Source organism: Myotis yumanensis, unplaced genomic scaffold (genome assembly GCF_028538775.1).
Source record: "Myotis yumanensis isolate MYYU_CA2020_CCGP unplaced genomic scaffold, mMyoYum1.0.hap1 SCAF_3, whole genome shotgun sequence".
NCBI lineage: Eukaryota > Metazoa > Chordata > Mammalia > Chiroptera > Vespertilionidae > Myotis > Myotis yumanensis.
In genome coordinates this window covers 205476105-205497744 of record NW_027223754.1, presented here as the reverse complement: position 1 = coordinate 205497744, position 21640 = coordinate 205476105, and the positions used below count along the sequence as shown (strand labels likewise).

The 21640-nt window shown below is 55.3% G+C and overlaps 1 protein-coding gene across 1 annotated transcript; it reads right to left on the bottom strand.

Annotated features, from left to right (window-relative positions):
- Window positions 1–941: 941 nt before the first annotated feature.
- On the bottom strand, window positions 942–20550 carry MCM5 (minichromosome maintenance complex component 5). The gene is made up of 17 exons (XM_070411006.1): window positions 20473–20550; window positions 19976–20150; window positions 18264–18390; window positions 18058–18186; window positions 15730–15902; window positions 14897–15052; window positions 10719–10885; window positions 10096–10267; window positions 9073–9184; window positions 7600–7743; window positions 7171–7236; window positions 6802–6978; window positions 6087–6199; window positions 4172–4300; window positions 3554–3696; window positions 2660–2787; window positions 942–1764 (listed from the first exon to the last, which is right to left on the bottom strand). Exons 2-17 carry the CDS (start codon window positions 20140–20142, stop codon window positions 1663–1665), a joined length of 2205 nt encoding a protein of 734 aa, XP_070267107.1. The 5' UTR covers window positions 20143–20150; window positions 20473–20550; the 3' UTR covers window positions 942–1662.
- Between the last annotated feature and the right edge of the window lie 1090 nt (window positions 20551–21640).

The window sequence follows — 21640 nt, the reverse complement described above, 5'->3', positions numbered from 1 at the left end:
TTTTCCTGTTTGTGGTTTTAGAAAGATCAAAACCCTGACTTTTCACTTCTTCATGACTTGTCTTCATTTTTACTTACTGGTTATTTTTAAACATTTTATGTGCTAATAATTTTATTAGAATAAAATGTTTAAATATACTTCTAAATTCCTATTTTGCTTGAAGCTTTATATTACTAAATGTATTTAAATATAAAATATTTTACTTCACTGATTTTTCTTTAATTTTGTGAATTCTAGCTTTTTAAAACAAAATTATACTCAAATTGGTATTTCAACATGAGGCAAATCAATGAGCACAATAATGACACTGTTCATTTCTCCCGTACTGCTGTACGAGTGCTTTCTACCATTCAAACCTCACAGCGTGGGGTGATGAATCCTACGGCCTCCAGTTTATTGATCATACACTCAGAGAGGTCAAATGCTTTCCCCAAGGGCACACAGCACGTGGGCGGTTCCTAGGAAAGACCCATCTAGACTTCCAGCATCTCTGCCTTACCTACTTTGCTGTATGGCCCGGTAGATATCCATAGCCCTGAATACTAAATCAGCCTCACCTCACAGCCAGGTTCACCATCCTAGGCACTTCACCATCAGTGGCTCATTTATCCTAACACAACCAGTGCCATCTCTATTACAGACTAGTAAACTGAGGCACAGAAAGACTGCATGAATCCAGCCAGTCTAACTGCAAAACCATATCTCCTATCAGAAAGGATATATGCATCCCTATGTTCATAGCAGCTCAATTCACCATAGCTAAGATTTGGAAACAACCTAAGTGCCCATCAACAGATGAATGGATTAGAAAACTGTGGTACATCTACACAATGGAATACTATGCTGCTGTAAAAAAAAAGGAAGTCTTACCATTTGCAACAGCATGGATGGAACTGGAGAGCATTATGCTAAGTGAAATAAGCCAGTCAATGAAAGAAAAATACCACATGATCTCACTCATTTATGGATAATAAAGACCATTATAAACTGATGAACAAAAATTGATACAGAAGCAGACCAGCATCAAACAGACTGTCAAACTACAGCATGAAGGCCAGGGAGGGTTGGGGGTGGTGTTAAGAGATCAACCAAAGGACTTGTATGCATGCATATAAGCATAACCAATGGACACAAGACACTGGGGGGTAGGGGAGGCCGGGGAAGGTTGGGGGGGGGGGGGGGAGACATATGTATTACTCTTTGTATTATTTTAAGCAATAAAACAAAATTTTTTTTAAAAAAAACATATCTCCTGCCCAACCACACAGCTGCTGGGGACCCGCTGAGACTGGTCAAGCTCACCCCCTTACAAAGACCTCCACACACACTGGGTCCTAGTAAACTATCACCAGGGCCAGCAAGACACCAGCTCTATCATCCCCAAGAGCAGCTGAGGAACCCGGATCCCAAAAGTGAGGGCCTAAGTGGGAGAGCGGGTCAGACACCCACTCTTTATTATGTCAATGAACCCCAAAAGCACACTTCCGGGACCTGTCTGGGCTGACGCCAGAGGCAACCAGCAGAACAGGCGCTCCTTCCTCGGGGCAGGTGGGCCCCCACCCCCGGGCACAGAGGAGAGCTCGAGGGGAGTTCAAGAAGACAGTGATGGGGAGGCATAGGCGGGGCGACATTCCTGCTGTGGGCGCGCAGGCGGCCGCGGGCTCACTTGAGGCGGTAGAGGACCTTGCGCTGCATGCGGTGCTGGATCTCGCCGCGTCGCAGCATGAGCTGCAGGACCTTGTGGATGGCGTGCTCTGGGTATTTCTGCGGACACAAGGCCGGATGCAGAAGTCTGCTTCCCGAGGAGACCCCGGGCACCCACCGACCTGCCCCCTGGGCCCTGCAGAGCCCCCCACAGAGCCCACGTGTCCTCCTGCTCACAGGGAACTGTCCATCACACCCCCTCTGATCACAGGACTCACACTTCCTGAGCGCCTAGCACGCACCACGGGCTGTTCAGTCTTCACAAACAACTCGTTCCATCGCCACAACAACGCTATGCAGCTGGTATACAACCATCCCCTCCTTACAGGGGAGGAAACTGAGGCACAGAGCTCAGTCACACAGCAAGTAAGTGGTAGAGCTGGGACTTAAATCACATCCGTCTGACTCTAGAACCCAAGCTCTTCACATCTGCAAACCTCTCTAAGCCTTGGTGTGCTCACCTACAGAACGGACGTCGTACTACCCCCTGCAGAGAACTGCTCTGAGGGTCAGCACGAGAGGGGAGCGGAGACCAGGAACTGGCACTGTTCCTAAGACGTAAAGATGGTGGCAAGTTCTCGGTAACATCTGGAAATCCAGCTCCTCTATGGGGTCAAGAGCACTGTCCCCAGGGGAGCTGGGAGGCTCACCCTCCTGGCTCTGCCCGTTCTCTCCCCACAAAAGCCGGGCAATGGTGGAAAGTGGACAAGGGCCTGGGGAAGGCTGGGTGTGGTTCCACCAGGACCCCAGCCACTGTCCTCCTCCCCTAATGAAATAGAAAATCAGCCCAGTCCCAAGGGAAGGAATGATGGGAACCGGTCTGGGACGAGGACCAGCTGCCCCACAGCGTGTCTGTGGGCAATAGGACTCGTGTTGTGGGCGGGAACTGGACCATCGCAGCCACGAGGAGACCCTTGCACCCTCCCCACCTGGCCCGGCCCCAGGGAAGGCCCACCTGCTTGGTGAAGTCCTGGATGATGCTGTGCTCCGACACCTGGGAGCCGATGGCAAAGCGGCGCTTGAGCTGCTTCTCGATGCGGCTCAGCATCTCCTGGTCCTCCTGGCTGGTGAAGCCCTCCACCCCTGTGGGCACGAGAAGGGAGACGGTGGGTGGGGATGGGTGCCGGCATCTCAGTCGGCCCACAGTGGGCTGTGGGGCACACTTGGAGATGGAGCCCCCATCCCAAGGAAGAATGGCTGGAGCCAGACCCAGAAGAGAAAATTACAGGAAGAGGAACAGAATATGCCAGGGAAGTGAGGGCCCGACTGAGGAGACGACTGGGGACCTGAAGTCGGGGGACGGGGCTACCGTGTGGGGAAGGATGCTTCAGGCAGAGGCAGAGGCAACGGCAGGCACAAAGGCATGAGGTAGGAACACCTGTGGCTGCTTCGAAACCCGGGGCAGGGGGCCACAGTGGTACCCAGGGGCCAGGTCCTGTGGGCCCTGTGGCCCTCGGCACAGGTTTTGTTGTGATTCTGGCGAGAGCAGCTGCCACTGGAGGCCTCTGAGGACAGACAGGAGCTGACTGTGAGAAAGCTGAGTGTCAGTTTTCTCCTAAGACGAGAAGGATGAAGTGGCCACTGACTCCCAGGGGCCAGCTGTAAGACAAGGGAAAGAGCTTTATGGGGTGCTGACTACGGTTCTTGGCCAATGAGCAACTACACCCATTCCTAACGAACTGGCTCCAAGGACTGTGCTCAAGGGTCTGGAGAGAAGCGGCTCTTCCCTTCGGGAGGCAATGCCAGGGGGAGAAACAGCAAGGAAGCAAAGGCAGGAAAGCAGCCACACCGGGGCCTCCAGCAGGCCGCCCAGCTCTCGGAGCCCTGAGCCGGCAGCCCCACTTCTCACCTGACAGGGTGCCCGACAAGGCGGCGTCCAGCGTGGACACCTGGAAGAGCCTCAGGGCCTCCTCCACGTCCGCCTCCGTGGCGAAGGGCTGCAGCCTCATCTTGCTGAGGGCCTCGGCGATGCGCACGATGGCCTCCAGCTGCCTGTGTGGGGGCAACGGGACACCAGGGGGGCCTGAGCCCATCTTCCCTCCCCGGCCCTTCCTGACATCAGGGCAGTACCTGCCCAAGGTGGTAAGACCACAGGGGAGACTGCTGGGTGCCTCCTGCCCCGTCTTTCTCTCTTCCTCAGTAACGGAACTTTTATTCCGCCATGTGACACCCAACTGGAAGACATTTCCCAGCCTCTCTTGCATCTAGGCGTGTCTGTGTGAGTAGGCGTGGCCAATGAGTCATAACTCCAAACACTTTGTGGGATATTTAAGTGTCCTTAGCTCTGACCCGTGTGGCTCAGTTGGTTGCCAACTGAGAGGGAGACGGCTGTTTACACTCCAAAAGAAGCCCCACCACCCGCCTTCCCTACGGCCTGGGCTGTGTGGTTAGCGATGGCCCGGCCCCGATGGCCCGGCATGCCCTGCTCTACAGTGAGGTTCGTGCCCAGCCCTGCCCGCCGGCTCACCGCACAGTGATGGGGATGCTAGAGCGGCGCTCGCTGTCCCTCTCGTGCTGACGGGCTCCACTGCGCATGAGGATGTACCGGTTCTTCAGCTTCTCCGCGGCCTCCGCTGACAGCCGGGGGCCACACTTCCTGTGGAAGGGTAAGGAGCAGCTGCCATGAGGCCGGAAGGAAACGTGGGGCACCCTCCCTGCCCTCAGCTGGCTTACAATCACGTGCTTGCCCCCAACGGGCTGGGTGCATCCTTTAGAAGAGATTTAAGTAAAATCTGGGCTCTAGACAGGTGCCTGAGCTCAACAGCAGGAGAGAAAAACAGGTGCCTTTGTCAGAAAATAGGCAGAGAGAAGCCAGGCCCATCTGCAGGGGGTGAAGACTGCCCTCCTTACTGCTGGGTGACATGTGGCTCAAGTCATGAAGCAAAGGTTGCCTCACCCACAGAACAGAACGATGGCACCGCCACGCAGCACAGGGCCCACTGGACAGCGGGCTCTCAGCCGGCTTCCACCCAAACTTCCCCACCAGCCAACACAACTGAGGATGTGATGCTAAGAGGCCTGGCAGTGACTGCTGTCCAGGGACAGGGAGCATGTCAGACTCTCCCAGGAGGGAGGGGGATCAGGTAGATCCTGATCAGGTAGGTCCTATTCCCTCCCACACACCACACAGGTCGACTGACAGTCACTGATCCTAATCCAACCCCCATCCTGAGGATGAGGAGACCAAGGCTGGATGGAAGGAGCCAGCTCCCCACGGCTGTGAGGAGCTCAGAACCAGGATGAAGACCCAGAAATCACTGGGCACCACACCACCCATCACCCAGAGGAGGTGGTGAGTAGGGACCCCCGGACTTTAGCGTTAGCGTTTCCCCTCCCACGGAAGGGGCACTCAAAGATTCTTCCACTCTCAGGTTGTAGCTCCAAGACACAACTGAGGTGTCTGTCAAGAACCTTGGCAGCCCTGGCTGGTTTGGCTCAGTGGATAGAGCGTCGGCCTGCAGACTGAAGGGTCCCGGGTTCGATTCTGGTCAAGGGCACATGCTGGGGTTGCAGGCTCAATCCCCGGTGGGGGGCGTGCAGGAGGCAGCCAATCAATGATTCTCTCTCGTCACTGATGTTTCTCTCTCCCTCTCCCTTCCTCTCTGAAATCAATAAAAAACACACTTAAAAACAAACAATAAAATACCTTGGCATAGTGGTTAAAAGCACAGCCTCTGAGCCTGGTACTTGGGTTCAAATCCTGGCTCCACTACAACTCCTACCTGTGACCTTGGACAAGTTATTTAACCTTTGTCTGTCAGCTTCCCTATCTATAAAATAGAACAATAATACACCAGTTCCTTAGGTTTTAGGGAAGAGCTAAATTTCACTTGTCCACAAATACTGAGAGTAATGCCAGGCACAGAACAAGTACTCTACGTATGGTTACTATTACTGACAATCTGTGAGAATAACAATAAAGTTGCAAGTGCCATTTACTGAGTGGTTACTTGATGCAGGGCTGTGCCGAGTACTTACTCATCATCTTGTGCAATCCTTACAAAACCCCAGGGACACCAACCGAGGGAAAGCAAGGCTCAGAGGTCAAGTGACTTGCCCGAGGTCACACAGTGGGGGTGGGCAATAGCCAGAGCCTGTGTCTACAATGACCACACTGCCCTGCCTCCCTGAATGTCAGGTGAGGGGGTGTCCTTGACACCACCTAATCCTACGCCCTCATTTTGGAGACGGAGAAACTGAGGCCGAAAGCCCGAGTGACCTGTGTAAGGTCAGACAGGAGTGGAGCAGATTCACGGAACTAGGACCCCAAAGGACAGCATCATCTCAGGCGTCCTTTCTGAGGAGCAGGCCCAGGGAACAGGGCTCTCTCCCGCCCAGGGAGCCGGGGAGCCCCAGCCCACGGGCCAGCATCCAGGACTCACGCTCGGCAGTAGGCGATGAACTTCTTCAGCTTGGTCAGGTCCACCTCCCCCTCCACCGCCTGGGTCTGTGTCAGCGCACTCACATGCAGAGTGATGACGTGTTTGGCCAGCATCTAGGGCAGAGTGGACCCTGGGTCAGCTGACAGGCCTGCCTAAGCCTGGGTCCCCACAGAGGTCCAGCAGGCAGGGAGGGAGCTTGCAGAACCAGAACCAATGGAAAGGGGGAGGCCTCCTCCTCCTCTGGGCTGTCAGCTGCTAAGACAAAAGCCCGGAGCTGCCAGAGCCTCCTCTGCCACCAGAGGGAGCAGCGCCAGAGAACAAGACGCCCCACGGAGAGCAGAGCAGCAGACAGGAGCCCTGAGGACACCAGTGGGGCCTCAGACCTCTGGGCTTGTCCATTCCATCAGCCACCGAGTTCCTTTCAGAAATTGACAAACCAGAACTGGGTGGGGTTCTATCACTTGTACCCAAATGTCAACTCCCCATTTCACATGCAAGGGTCTGGGCCAGGGGGAGAGATTCACCCCCATCACTCACAGGGAGGCAGAACTCCGCACCCTGGTTCAGTGCTCTCTGCAGCCCCCATCTGCCACCTCCAGGGCTACCCACTACGGGCCCTCTCCGATGGTCAGGACTCCTGTCAGCCCGTTCGCCCTCCCCCAGAACCGTGGGCCTGGCTGGAGCCGAGCCCGTGCACCCTGCGGCCCTGACTCACCATGTCCCTCTCCTCGTTGTGCTCGTCCTTGACGATGAAGATCATGTCGAAGCGGGACAAGATGGTAGGCATGAAGTCAATGTTGTCCTCCCCCTTCGTCTCATCCCAGCGGCCGAACACCGAGTTGGCAGCAGCCAGGACGGAGCAGCGGGAGTTGAGGGTGGTGGTGATCCCAGCCTGAGGAGTGAGGGGAACAGGTGACAGATCAGAGATGAGGACCCCGGACACGTATGCACACAAGATGCTAGGCCTGCTGCTGCCGCCAACGGAGGCCTGGGCAGGCAGGGCTTGGCACGGTGCTCAGCACCCTGGGCTCGGCCAAACCAAGCTGGACCTCAGCCGAATGGGCTTGCAGGGAGGACCACCCACCTTGGCGATAGAGATGGTCTGCTGCTCCATGGCCTCGTGGATTGCCACGCGGTCATCTTCTCGCATCTGTGAGGGGAGAGAGCATCCATCAGACCAGGCGAGGGTGGGGGCAGTGCCAGGAGAGCTACAGCACGACCACTCCTGGTCCCAGCTTCATGCCAGGCCAACAGCAGGAACTGGGTCACCTCTCATCCTGGTAACAACTGAGCGGGCTTGGCTCTCCTCTCCCCACGCTCCAGATGTGGAAACTGAGGCTGGGAGAAGTCAAGCTACTTCCCAGTTACCCTCTAGTGACCGGCAGGGGACTGAATACAAGTCTCCAAGTCAGAGGTGGTTCCTGAGGTCCAGGCATAGGAGGCCACACCCTCTGCCCTGAGACCACTAGGTGCCACCTACCTTTCAGCCACCACCTCACCCTGTCAGCCTCACCTTGTCAAACTCATCGATACAGACGACCCCGCCATCAGCCAGGACCATGGCTCCGCCCTCCATGATGAAGTTCCGGGACGAGGGGTCCCTCATCACCGAGGCTGTCAGGCCTGCTGCGCTGCTGCCTTTCCCAGACGTATACACCTGGGGAGGGCCAGGGAGGAGGTGTCAGGGCCCAACACAGCTCCATGCTGGCCCCCCAAGTCAAGGGGACCAGAAAGCTGTGACTCACACAAGGTCACACATCACAGCTGGCCACAGGGCACAGACAGAACTCAGGGAGCCTCCCGCTGGATGAGGACACCCCGGCCCATCCGGCCTGGAGGGTCGCCCCACTGGGTGGTTCACATCCACTACACTCTGAGCCTGCCTCAGCCCCGAGCCTCAGCGGAGCCCCGCCATGATGGCCCCAGGAACCAGCCCTTAGGGGCCTGGCTCATCACAGAGGAGCGAAGTGAGGCCCAGAGGAGAGGAGTGGCCCACTTCCAAGTGGCCTCAAAGCTGGGACAGACTTCTGACTCCCAGGAAAAAGCTTCCCCGACCCCGAGTCCATGTCATCTTTGTACAGACCTGCAGGCCACATGCTGTCACTGAGCCTTTGCATGTGGCAAGTCCAAACTGAGAAGAGTTTTAGTGCTAAGAAGGGAACGTAAAGTATCTCCTGACTATTTTCTTAGGTTAAGCTACATGTTGAAATATTGTAAATATGTTGGACTAAACAAAATATTAGGATTAATTTCACCTGACTTTCTTTTTCCACTTAACATGGCTACTAGAACATCTAGCATCACACACGTGGCTCACATGTGCAATTGACAGTCCTGGCACGAGCACTTGTCGCACACACTTCCTATCTACCCAGAGACCACCCCTCCCACCTGTACAACCCGTCCCACTGAACACACAGACATCCTCGCCCCTCTGATCCCCAGACACGCTCATCACTGCAGAGGCCCCAGCCTACCAGGCACTTGCGTTCGAACCCCTGCACTAGCACTTACTATACTAGCAAGACACGTGGCTATTCTGTACCGTTTCCTCATCACAGGACGGGCCACATCCCTACTGCAGAGTCGAGGTGCACGTTTAAGCGTAAACAGACGTCGGACACTCCAAGCAGTGGCTGGCCCTTGAGATTAGCCATGACTATTACCAGTGTTGTGATTTAGTGGGCGGATAAACTGAGGCTCAGGGAACAGAGGTGACTTGCTCAAGGCCCACAGCCAATGACTGGCCAGGCTGAAACCCAAACCCCAACCTGCCTCACATCCGGTGCTCTGCCCGCTACCCCAAAACTACACCCACCTGCTGATTTCCTTCCCTCTCCTCCTGTGCTACCCGCCCACAACCAAGGGGAATGAGGAAGATTCTGGGTGATCCTGCCCACCAAGAGGACCCGGGGGACCTGGTGGCCCTGCCCTGCGGCCTTCCTCCCTGCTGGGCAGCCAAGGAGAGCAGCTCATCAGTACTCACCCCAATGGGAGAGCACTTCTCCACAAACTTCAGCAGCTGGGACTTGGCCGTCCCCGGGTCCCCCAGCATCAGCAGGTTGATGTCTCCTCGGCGAGTGAGTCCATCAGGGAGCCTAGGGGAGGACACACAGGTGGGCAAGGCAAGAATCCCCCGAGGCCTGGGGCTCAGGCTGTTTACAATGGCAGCTGGCAGTCAGCCCCCTGACCTATCACGAGCCTCAGAGCAAGTGGGGAGGCAGGGGGTCTGGGCTGAGACCACACTCATAGCCCCATGGTCACTTGCCTCCCAGGGAGGGGGGGGGGGTCAAAGGAAATTGGCACTTGGGGCTGGGCTGGGGCACACACAGTGAGAGTCTGATAACCATCCTTGCAGCTGGGAAGAAGGAAGGCAGGGGAGCTGCCAGTGGGCTGTTCGTGGTAGTGGACTGGGAATCACGTGGGCAGGCTCCTGGCCCTACATGTGCCTGTGAGCAAGTTGCCTTAGGTCTTTATGCTTCAACTGCCTCAGCTATAAAATGGGTGTGATCGCAGCTTTCTCACAGGGTTATGAAGACTGGCTGGGTTTCAGACACATTAAAAAGGCCTAGCGGACAGTAAGAATCAGTAAGTGGTAGCTGCTAGTCATATTAATTTCTAGATCTCTATTACTTTATCGTTTCGAAGGGCATGCGACGTCCTGTGTTGGGTCTTTCACCTGTCGTCCAAGTGGAAGCGTAGGTTGAGAGGTGGTGTCTCTTGCCCAAGGTCACACAGTAAATAAGCAGCCTGGCAGAGACTGAAGCCCAGAGCCCTCCCCACTGTGCCCGCCAGCTCCCCCACAGCCCACCCCTAGCCGGGGCTGGGGATGGGTCTGTCTGGAGAAGATGGATCAGTCCCCAGCCAGTGACAAGGAGCCTGTGAGAGCAGGCAGGGCTGAGAGTCTGGGGAAATGAGAAGAGGATTCATGTCCTGACCATCTGGCAGCTGTTCTCCTGTGAGCCAAGTCACCGTCCCTTCCCCAGACCCGGGGAGCCCAGACCCCCACCTTTTCCGGGAGCCCCCAAAGAGCAGGCAGGCGATGGCCTTCTTCATGTCCGTGCCCCCGAAGATGGAGGGGGCGATGCTCTTAGAGATGACCTCGTAGACATTGGGGAGGGCAGCCAGCCGCCGGAACTCCTCCTCCTCCTGCGGGGTCACGGCCCCAGCAAAGCTGCGGCCTGGGTGGGGGGAGAGGAGGAAGAGGAGGGAGAGTGCATGAGAGCTGTGTGAGGGAGAACTTGGTGCTGCTCAGGGTGTCTCAGAGGGGAGGGGAGGGGCAGCTCGTCAGCAAAGACAGAGCCCCCATCCCCCCCTTAGGAGTGGGCTTGTGAGTTCCAGGGTCCAGTGAGTGAAGGGAAGAGTGAGGGAAGTCAGAGGAGCCAAGGGGTCAGGTCATGGAGGCCCCTGTGGACTCCTGGGAAATCTTCCATCTTGCAGAGAGGGGTGGGGTGCTCGCAGCCAAGGAATGACGTGGTGTCTTTGGTTATGACAGCACCGCTTACCCTGACCGCTGTGTGGAACAGTGTAGGGGTGAGAACAGGGAGGAGGCCCAACAATAATTCAGGAAGACAACGTGAGCTCGGCCAGGGCGCAGCACAGCCTGTTGGCAGGACCCCAAAGCCAACTCACCAGAGCCGTCTGTGTCCACCTGGATGCCCAGGACACGGATGTAGGAGCTCCGGATGCCTACGCCCACCCTGTCTCGGCCCTTGCTGGAGGTCAGGCCAAACTTCTTAATGGAGTAGATGCCCATGATGGTGACCCTGTTCCCAGGGACGACCTTGTCACACAGGTACCTGAGAGGTCGATGGGGAGGAAGGGGAAAAGCAGGTGAGAGCCGGGTGGAGACAGAGTCCTGACTCTACCCACCCTGTCACATAGTCCACCTTAGCATTTCCACCAGAGGCCTTACAACCTGAGCTGCTCCAGACCTGTCCATCCCACGGGCCCGGAAAACGGGTCTCTCCCCCTCATCACAGCCTACCCCCTGCTTGGGTAACTCAGTTACTTGGAGGACAACGATGACAATCCTTGGTGACGTGCCCCTCCCACTGCCTTCACAAGCTCATTTGTTATGCTGCTCGGGGTCAGAGGGGAGCCTCCCCTGAGCCCTCAGAAGTCCCATCTCAAAACATTTGTCTAACCACTATGCTTTACACCTGAAACTAACACAAAATAATATTGAGATTGGGGGGGATGGGGGAGGTTGGTGGTGTGGAGGGATTGAGCAAAAAAGAACTCATGGTCATGGACAACAGTGTGGTGATTGTGGGGGGAGGGGGTGGGTGGAGGTGGAAGAGGGCATGAGGGGAATAAATGGTGATGGGGGAAAAAATAATATTGAACGTAAACTGTAACTGAAAAATGAAATTTAAAAAGTAAAAATAATGGGGGCAGGAGCCGGCGGGGAGAGGTCAATGGGGAAAATGGAGACATATGTAATACTTTCAACAATAAAAAATTTAACCCCCCCCCCCCAAAAAAGTAAAGATAAAATAAAAATAAAAAGCCCCTCCCCCTCCATCTCTCTGCTGTCAGCCTCGTCGCAGGGTGCCCCTTAGCCACCTCAGGGAAGCCTCCCCCTGCGCCCCCAGCCTCCCCGCAAGGTCTACTCCCATTTCTGCCCCTTCATGGCTCCAGGAGCTCGGCCAAGTCCTTTTTCCTCTGGACTTTCGATTCCTCTTTTGAAAAATAAGATGTTGAAACCAGGAAGCCTTAGGCATGCAGGAAACACTGGGACGTGCATCTGCACACTGCCACTCAGAAGCCACGTGAAGGTCAAAGAAGTCACTGCAACTCTCTGAGCCCGGGAGATAACACCTGGTCTGACCTGCCCGACTGCTGTGGGACCCAGTGAGGTCACAGGCACAGTCAGAGCCTCTGAGGACTGTCACTGTCACTGCTAATGTTTCAGCAGAGGGTTCTAGGACTCCTTTCTTATGTCCCACTTAAGCTTTGTGGATCACAGACTGCTGGGACAAAATCTAATATATAACGAATCCTTAGCGTGTGTAAGAAACTGTGCTCAGTGTCTGATGTGCACTTTCCAGTTTAAATCTCACAGCAGTCCAATGAGAGATTAAGGACTGTCAAGATTGATCCCCATTTTACTGATAAAGAAACTGAGGCTCAGCAAGTTCATGCAACTTGCTTAAGAGTCTGACTTCTACAGGTTCTACTGCCCCTGGAAAAGCTAATGAGCCCTGGCCAGTAAAGCTCAGTTGGTGGGTGTTGTCCCATGCACCAAAGGTTGCCGGTTCGATTCCTGGTCAGGGCACATGCCCAGGGTGTGGGTTCCATCCCTGGTCATTGATGTTTCTTTCTCCCTCTCCCTCTAAAAATCAATTAAAAATCTTTTTTAAAAAATGAAGCAAATGAAACCTCCAAGTCTGCTCTTCAGAAAAATGCACATACACAGAACATTTGTGCAGCCAGGGTGTGCAAGCCCCAGTTAAGGACCCTCGTCACTATCTCCAAACCTTCTGCCCGTTACTGTAAGAGGACTAGGCCCCAGCTCGGCACCCACTCCCTCTTTCCAATCGCTCAACAAAATCCAAGGAAGAGAGGAGAGACCAAGATGGCGGCGTAGGTAAACACCGGAGACCGCTGCCGCAAACAACCATTTCAAAAATACAACTAAAAGACTGAACGGACATCACCCAGAACCACAGGAAGGCTGGCTGAAGAGAGACTCTACAACTAGAAGGAAAGAGAACAGCAAATCGAGGCTCAGAGGCGGCGCAGTGTGGAAAATACAAAGGTACCGAGGTGCGCGCGCAAAGCGGGCTGGTGGCTGAGGGCGCGGTTGTCGTTTTCTGCCGGGAGTGAGTCTCAGACTCTGGGCTCCAGATCCGGGCGAGTCTCTAGGGACCCAGACTCAAACAGGAGAAGTGGGATTATCCGGCATCAGTTGGGACCTGAGGGCAGCTTTCTCTCCGAGGTTTGCAGCGGCTGCCGGGGTTCTGAGAAGCAGAGCCTCTGGGAACGGGACTGAGCGTGGCCATAACTGCTCCCTCCCCTGTTGATCCCGCCCCGCCCAAAGCCTGCGCACAGCCATTTGCCGATTGCCTCAGGCAAAGGCTGGATTAGCACCTCCCCAGAAGGCAGACGTTTTCCATACAGCTGATTTCCACAGCCAGCCGGCCTGGTGGTCAAACCCCTCTAGTGTTAACTACAACAATTAAGGCTTGGCTAGAACAAGACTGCGCACAGAGACCACAAGGGGGTGCACCAAGAAAGCATAAAAGATGCGGAGACAAAAAAACATGACAGAAATGGAGGATATGGAGCTAAGAATCGCAATTTTGAGGGCTTGCCATAAATTTGTGCAGAGCCTCACGAAAACTAATGAGACCCTCGATGCTACGATAAAGAAATTAGAAAGTAAGCATACACGGACTGAAATAAAGAATATTATACCCAATAGCAGACCAGAGGAGTACAATAATCAAACCAAAGATTCGACAAAAAACACCCAATTGGAAAAGCAAAATGAAAAAAGAATCCGAAAGTGTGAAGATAGTGTAAGGAGCCTCTGGGACAGCTTTAAGCGGTCTAATATCAGAGTCATTGGAGTGCCAGAAGATGAGAGACAGCAAGATATTGAAAACCTATTTCAAGAAATAATGGCAGAAAACTTCCCCCACCTGGTGAAAGAAATGGACTTACAGGTCCAAGAAGCGCAGAGAACCCCAAACAAAAGGAATCCAAAGAGGACCACACCAAGACACATCATCATTAAAATGCCAAGAGCAAAAGACAAAGAGAAAATCTTAAAAGCAGCAAGAGAAAGAGGCTCAATTACCTACAAGGGAATACCCATACGACTATCAGCTGATTTCTCAACAGAAACTTTGCAGGCCAGAAGGGAATGGCAAGAAATATTCAAAGTGCTGAATACCAAGAACCTACAACCAAGATTACTTTATCCAGCAAAGCTATCATTCAGAATTGAAGGTCAGATAAAGAGCTTCACAGATAAGGAAAAGCTAAAGGAGTTCATCACCGCCAAACCAGTATTATATGAAATGCTGAAAGGTATCCTTTAAGAAGAGGAAGAAGAAGAAAAAGGTAAAGATACAAATTATGAACAACAAACATGCATCTATCAACAAATGAATCTAAGAATCAAGTGAATAAATAACCTGATGTACAGAATGAACTGGTGATTATAATAGAATCAGGGACATAGAAAGGGAATAGACTGACTATTCTTGGGGGAAAAAGGGGTGTGGGAGATGCGGGAAGTGACTGGACAAAAATCATGCACCTATGGATGAACACAGTGGGTGGGGAGTGAGGGTGGAGGGTGGGGTGGGAGCTGGAAGGAGGGGAGTTATGGGGGGAAAAAAGAGGAACAAATGTAATAATCTGAACAATAAAGATTTAATTTAAAAAAAAAAAAAAAATCCAAGGAAGAATCTTAACAGTGAGGCAGGGGCAGGGGCAGGGGCAGGGGCAGGTGTCAGGCTGGGATGAGGCCTCCCAGCTGCTGGTTATCTAGCTCTGCCTCCTGGAGCCTCCCGGTTCTAAGAGGGCTGAGAGAGTCTCCCAGGAAGAACACAGGCTCAAAGCTCCTCCAGAGTTAGTGGCATGTCCTCAATCAGCAAAAGGGGGGCTGACATGCCTGCAGGTGATGGGAAGACGACAGGAAACTGAGGGAAGTACCAGGCACAGAGCAAGTGTCCCCTAACCAGCCATCCTCTCCTACCCCACCCACCACGCTGGATTGTCCACACCCAGCACCAGTTTAGGGACACAGCCAGGGACGCCCGACCGCGTGGGTGCCCACCGGCAGCCTGCCTCACCTGTCGCAATAGAGCTGCATGTGCCTGGGCATCTCACCGTGAGGCACCGCGTCAGGCAGCTCCTGCAGCTTCAGAGTCTGGAAGTCCACGCACTTGCACTTGTCGGGCATGATGAAATACGGGTCCAGCGGGCACCTGGGGCGCCCGGCCTGATCCCTGTACAGAGAAGAAGAAAGAGTCACCAGAGCCGCCCTGAGAACCCAGAGCCCACCCCAGGAGTCAGCAACAAGGCCTGGTTGGCAGCAAATTAAGGATAAGCTGGGGAAAGACCCTAAAAGGTAGCTCTGGGGGACCACACACCAGATTAAGAGTGGGGAGACCTGCTCCGGGCCAGGCTCTTCCATGAACTTGCTAGAAGGCAGGGAAGTCACACTTCCAGTCGCCTCACAGGGTCTCAGTGTACCCACAGGTGGAGAGGGTCCAGACTGCTAATGACCTTACTAATCCTCCAGTCAAATCCCAGGATCCCTAAGGGTCTGGGCACCTGGAGACCTTTCCCAGGTCTAGGCCTCTATATAACCCTATATAATGAAATCATCACTTAACTACTGTAGCAATATCATAGCAAAACACCTACTATGTGTCAGGCACTATTCTAGGTGCCGGGGACACAGCAGTGGACAAAAAGTCCCTTGCCCTTATAGAGCTAAGGTTCTAGTCAGGGGAGCCTGGAAAACACCCGGCAAATAACTACATAACATAGTGACAAGCAGCTCTGTGCCTCTCCCACTGGGCGCCCCCTGCCCCAGCCCCTCGGAGCAGCATCCTCATCCTTCACATCTCCACTCACATCACCTCCTCACAGTCCCGGAGGCCACTCAAGGCCCACTCACGTGTTGCACTTCCTGGGCAGGGCGTAGCCCTCCAGGCCGGGGTGCATGGCGATGTTGGTGAGGGTGTTGCGGCAGCTGCGGCACTGGATGGAGATGCGGGTGGCCTTGGCGCGGACCCCGGACGCTGAGATGATGATGCCAGGGATCTTCACCAGGTGTGACATCATGTCTGACTGTAACAGAGCCATGGGAGGATGGTGGGTTACAGGGAGCCAGGTACACCTGAGATTATGCATGCAAGCCTTTTTTAAATGCAAACTGAAATATTTAGGGATAAAGTGCCATGTCTGTAACTTACTTTACAAAATACTTTGAGGGGGTGGGGGGGATGAGAGAAAAAGCAAAGAAGGCAAAATGTTAACAGTCATTACGTCTAGGTGAAGGTATAGATTCATTACACTATTCCCTACCTTTTTGTAATATTTTAGAATAAAAAGCCAAAAATAATAAAAGTTTTTTTCCCCTCATCTTTTCCCCCCATTCCCACTAGTTTTTCTGGGACAGGCAGGCAGGCTAGAGGTTCATGCTGATGCCCTTTCCCCAAAGCCTGCAGGGAGGGGAGAAACACAGAGAGGAGGCCAGCCCCTAGTAACTGAGGCCAGAGCCCCGAGTGCCTGCCATGGCCCCGGGGTCACTGGAACTGCTGAAACCACCAGAGCATGTTTCTGGAAAACAATCGACAAATCCTGGCACTCAGAGTTGGAAAGGACTGGGGTTGCCTTAGCCCGGCCTCTAAGGCATCCCTGACAAGTGATCTTCCAAGAGCGGGCTCCGTCCCTTGTTAGGAAACCCATCGCCCAAAGCAGGCCATTTCCTGTGTTTTCCAGTGAGTCCGAGACCGGAAGGCTGACCCTGGGAGGAGCGGAGGCTGGCCTCTCTGATGAAACAGCTGCCCCGCAGAGCAAGTCTAACTCCACTTCCACTGAGGAGCCAAACGCGTGAAACCCAGTTTGGTTCCATCAGGTCCTGGAGACCCACCCTGCTGCTGGGAACAGAGATGAAGCCACACGTTCCGTAGCCTCCAGGGTCCACACTCAGAGGGCTTCTGGAGCGACCTGCCATCGTGCGAGCCAAGGAAGGCTTCACGGGGACCCCAACAGGGGTCACGGGTGACGTGTGGACCCCACTATAGAGTTCACCAAGCACAGGCACGTGCTTCCTTTCATCCAATTCTCACAACCACCTTGTGACAGAACCAACGCCATGACTTCTCCCTCACTGCCCTCCTGGCTCCCACTCCTGCCTATTCTGTAAATTCTCCTTCCGCACAGCAGCCAGAGGGGCCTTTGAAAAGTGCAATCAGCCTGTTCTTCCACGTAACCCTCCACTGGTTTCCTACTGGGATTCAAAATCCCAGCTCCTTCCTCCAGCAGAAAGGCCCGGCCTCCTGGCCTCCCCACCCCTCTCTTCCTTTCCTTTTCCTCAATCTTCATTCCCTGGGCTCTGGCTACACTGGCTCCTTCCTGTTCCTGGAAACAGCCCTTGAACCTGCTTCTCTGTGATCCCGGAGTGCTCGTCCCTCAGGCTGTGTCCCTTGGGCAGTGGCATCGCTCAGACTCGCACCCCCAGCACTTCCTCGGAGGCCTCCCTCAGCCACTGTCATGCTGCCCGATTTCTTCTCTTCATGCCTCACATCCCTGAACCTGCCATCATCTCCGTGCTCGTCGGCTTCTCTCTTAAGCACCGTGGGACAGAGGCCCTGTCTGTCCACAGTGAGGGTCTAGCCCAGCACCTGGAGTGAGGCACACTCAGGATTTGCTGAGTTAAACAGATAAACGACTGGGTGACAGACAGGCTCTGCCCGTCTCCTGCTTCCTCATCCCTCTGCAGCCATGCTGGCAGGCTTTCAACATGGCCCTGCACATCGCATGCCCTCCTCACCTCTGGACTTTGCACTAGCGCACACCTCCCCCACCCACCCCATGCTCTCCCCCAGTCTGTGAGCTGCTCGTTCCCATCCTCAGATCTCACTCAGATGTCAGCTCCCCAAAGCCTTCTCCATCCTTTCCAGAGAAGCTCCCACTTGCTCGTCACCCTCATTTCCTCCACTGCACTTCCGATCACCTGAAATTGTCATGGGTGCTGTTTACTAGTTCCTCGGTCTCCCAGGGGCAGTAATAAACTCGGTGAGGACAGGAGCATGTCCTTTAGTTCACTGTTGTTTCTCCAGGACCCAACGTAATGCTTTGCCCACAGGAGCAGCTCAGTAAACACTTGTCCAATGAGTTAAATTCGATTACACGGCTGGCACCCAGGTAGGTCAGCCTGAGGAAGCAGGAGAGGGGCAGAGCCGCTACCACCCTCCACCCAACCTCTGAGCAAACCCACCTTCAGGCTGCGAATGCTGGACGGGCTGGCGTCCGACTTGAGCATGACCTGGATGTCCTGGAGCACCTCGTCACCACTGGGCCGGGGCCGGGTCACCTCATCGGCCACCTCCTTGGCAGCTTCCTCCAGCTGGAGGAGGAAGGGAACAGGCTGTCAGTGCCTGGCGCAGGGCAGCCCGGGAGGATGCAGGACAGCGTCCCACTCACCAGCTGCAAATGCTCGGTCGGCTGCTTGTACAAGAAGTCGGCCAGGTCCTCATCAAAGCTGGCCAGGTCCTCCATCTCCACCTCGATCCAGTACTCCCCCAGGTTGTAATGCCGCTTGAGTTCATCCCTGGAGTGGGCAGGTGGCAGGTGAAGGTGGGTAAGGGTGCAGAGAACAGAATGCTGGCTGAGGTGCACTGCACCCTGAATGTGCCCTCACGGCCACCAGCACTGCTCCCCCACTTCTCTTCCCAGACACACGTCAAATTCCAGGTGGTTTCCCGGCTTTACCCCACAGAGGCCCCCCGCTGCCAGCAGAGGCATCCTCCACAGAGAGCTCCGTGGAAGCACGTTTCACCACTCAGACTGGCCTCTGCACGCAGGTCAGTTTGGGCAACTCTCACCGTAAACCAGTTCCTTCATTTCAGGACTCCTTGGAGCCTTTAACTAGCTCAGCTCAGGAAACTAACAAGGTTCACTCCTCAGAACTTGGAGACTGAAGGCAGCACACAGGATACATACCGTGTGTGTCCGGTCAACCACCAGACAGACCTTCTTGCAGAGTATCCCCTGGGACTACTGTCCCAAAAAACACATTTGGGGACACAGATCTTCACAGAGCCTGCCCCCAGCCTCATCCCAGGCCTCATCCCCTTCTGCCTTATGCCTGGAAGCCACAGAAAACAGCCAGCCTGGTCCACAGGGCCCTTGCCCTACCAGGCCACCCTGTACCTCGGCCCATGCAACTGCTGTGCAATGCTTCCCTCCCCTCCCCACCACCCCGTCAGCTCAGGGGTCACCTCTGGAAGCCTCGCCTAACTCTCGTTTACATTCCTTCTTTGGGGTGACTCTCACCTAGTACTTATTTGTTGGTCTCTATCCCTCGCTCCCACTGACCTTGAGGGCGAGCAGCATGAATCTTTTCCTATCTGTGTCTCAGTGTCTGGCATGGTGCCAGGCAGATAGATAGTCAACATCAGCTGGCACATGAATAAATGGAGGCAGGAATGGCTATGCCCATTGTACAGATGAAGAAACTGAGGACCAGAGAGACTGTCACTTGGAAGTCACTCCGCCAGAGCCTGGACCTGCAAACTCCTATTCTCTGCATCTGAAGGACCGACAATGACTTGCTATGTCGTCACAGATGGTGCAAGGTCCAGGAGCAGGGGCTGCCCAGCTCCTTCAGGGCTGCAGCCCAGGACCTGGAACAGAGCCTGGCATGCAGCAGGTGCACCGTCAATGAGGTGACACGACTGGAGTGAGTGAGTGAATGAATGAGTGAATGAGTGAACGAATGAATGATGTAAATCATAGCCCCCATCTTCACCTATTGCACCTTGAGAGCTTGAGTTTCTGAGGTGTCTGACGTTAAGTGGAAGGGCAGTAAGAAGACGACATCGGAACAAGATCTGGAAAAAGAACCACAGGGCCCAGGGACTCCAGCTGGGTCGCTGGTGGCCCACTCAACAGGTGACTCACTCCAACATGAACTCCGGGTATGAAATATGCAAAACTGCACCCCACCGGGTGCGGGGTCGGAGAAGCACCGCTAGGACCAAACGCCTTCAAACCGCCTTAGAACTAGACGGGCTCCTTCCCCTGCCGCCAGTTCCCCCCCGCACCCACCCACCCCCGGAGCCCGACTGTCGACTGTCGGTGCCTCCAGCAGCCGGTGGAGGTGCGGCGCCGCTCCCCCGCCGCCCCAGCCGCACCTGTACTTGAAGGTGAAGCCGGTGCGGTCGGTGCCCACGCGGTACTGCCGCAGGAACTCCTTGAAGCGCCTCTGCAGCTGCGATTTGCGGGCCCTGCCCTCGTCGGCCGCGGGGTCGCCCCCGAAGCTGTCGCTGTAGAACACGCCGGGGTCGTCGAAGCCCGACATGCCTGCACCTGGCGCGGGGACAGGGCGCTGTAGCGGACGGCGGGCCGCGCGGCCTCCCCCCAGCCCCGAGGGCAGGGGCCTCTGCTCCGAATGCGGGGCGGGGTGTCCCGGCTCCCACTCAGAGCGAGGGGAGTATGAGAGGGAGAGGGGGAGGAGGGGGAGGAGAAGGGGGAGAGGAGGGGGAGGGGACGGACCCTGGTTTCCCCCCCTCCCCCCCATCCCGACCCCGGTCCTCCCGGGAGAAACCACTGCCCACCCCCACTGCAGTCGCCTACGGACCCGCAATGGGCCAGCTCCCGGGCCCCCACTCGCCAGTCCCACCGGCCTCACCTCTCCTCTCTGCGCCCCACGAATTCCGAGAGACAAGCACCCCCAAGCTCCGCCACAGAGTTTCGCGGGGAAAAACCAGACGCCGAGTTCGCTCGCCGCGGCCGCTGCGTCCCCATTGGCTGGCCTGGGCTCCGCGGCCACCGATTGGACCGCTCTGCGCCCTCTAGCCCCGCCTCCCGGGCCGGCATTCCTAGACGATTGGCTTCCGGGCTCATGACGTCATGCTTCTGGGCCCTTTTCCGGGCTCCATTTTGTCGACCGCCAATTTGGCGCGAAATTTCTGGCGGGGGGCGGGGAGATGGGCGGGGCGAGCGGGAGGGGCGCCAAGATGGCGGGGGGGCGGGGCGCCGGGGGGGCTTCCGGTGCTGTGCGCAAGCCTCTCTCCGAGTCTCTGCGGTCCTCGCGGCGGCGGGGCCAGGACTTGGCAGCTGGTGCTGAAGGATAGCCCTTGAGTGCATGCTTGTCCCGGGACTGTGCCCGTGGGAGCTGTCACTCAACGGCACAGAGGAAAAATAAATTAAAATAAACAAAAGTCTCTGAGCCCAGGAGGTCGCGGTTCGACTCCCGGTCAGGGCACTCGCCCAGGTTGGGAGCTCGGCCCCCAGGAAGGGGCGTTCAGGAGGCAGCTGATCCGTGATGCTCTCTCATCATTGATGTTTCTCTCTCTCCCTCTCCCTCCTGTTCTGAAATCAATAAAAACATTTTTTAAAATATATATTTTATTGATTTTTTACAGAGAGGAAGGGAGAGGGATAGAGAGTTAGAAACATCGATGAGAGAGAAACATCGATCAGCTGCCTCCTGCACACCCCCCACTGGGGATGTGCCCGCAACCAAACCACATGCTCTTGACCGGAATCGAACCTGGGACCCTTCAGTCCGCAGGCCGACGCTCTATCCACTGAGCCAAACCAGCTAGGGCAGAAATCAATAAAAACATATTTTTTAAAAAGAAAGAAAGAAAGTGGCCCCTTTCAGAGCCATGGGGTGGGGGAACCCATGAGAAGTACACACCTGCGGAGGGAGCCCGCTGCCCTGGGCTGGGCCTGCACACCCGCCCCGGTTCGCCCAGACCCTCTCCTCCAAGGCGGTCATCGGACTGGCCGCCGGTCTCCCCACCGCAAGCGCGTCACACTCGCGGGCGCATGCCGCCCACAATGAATATTGT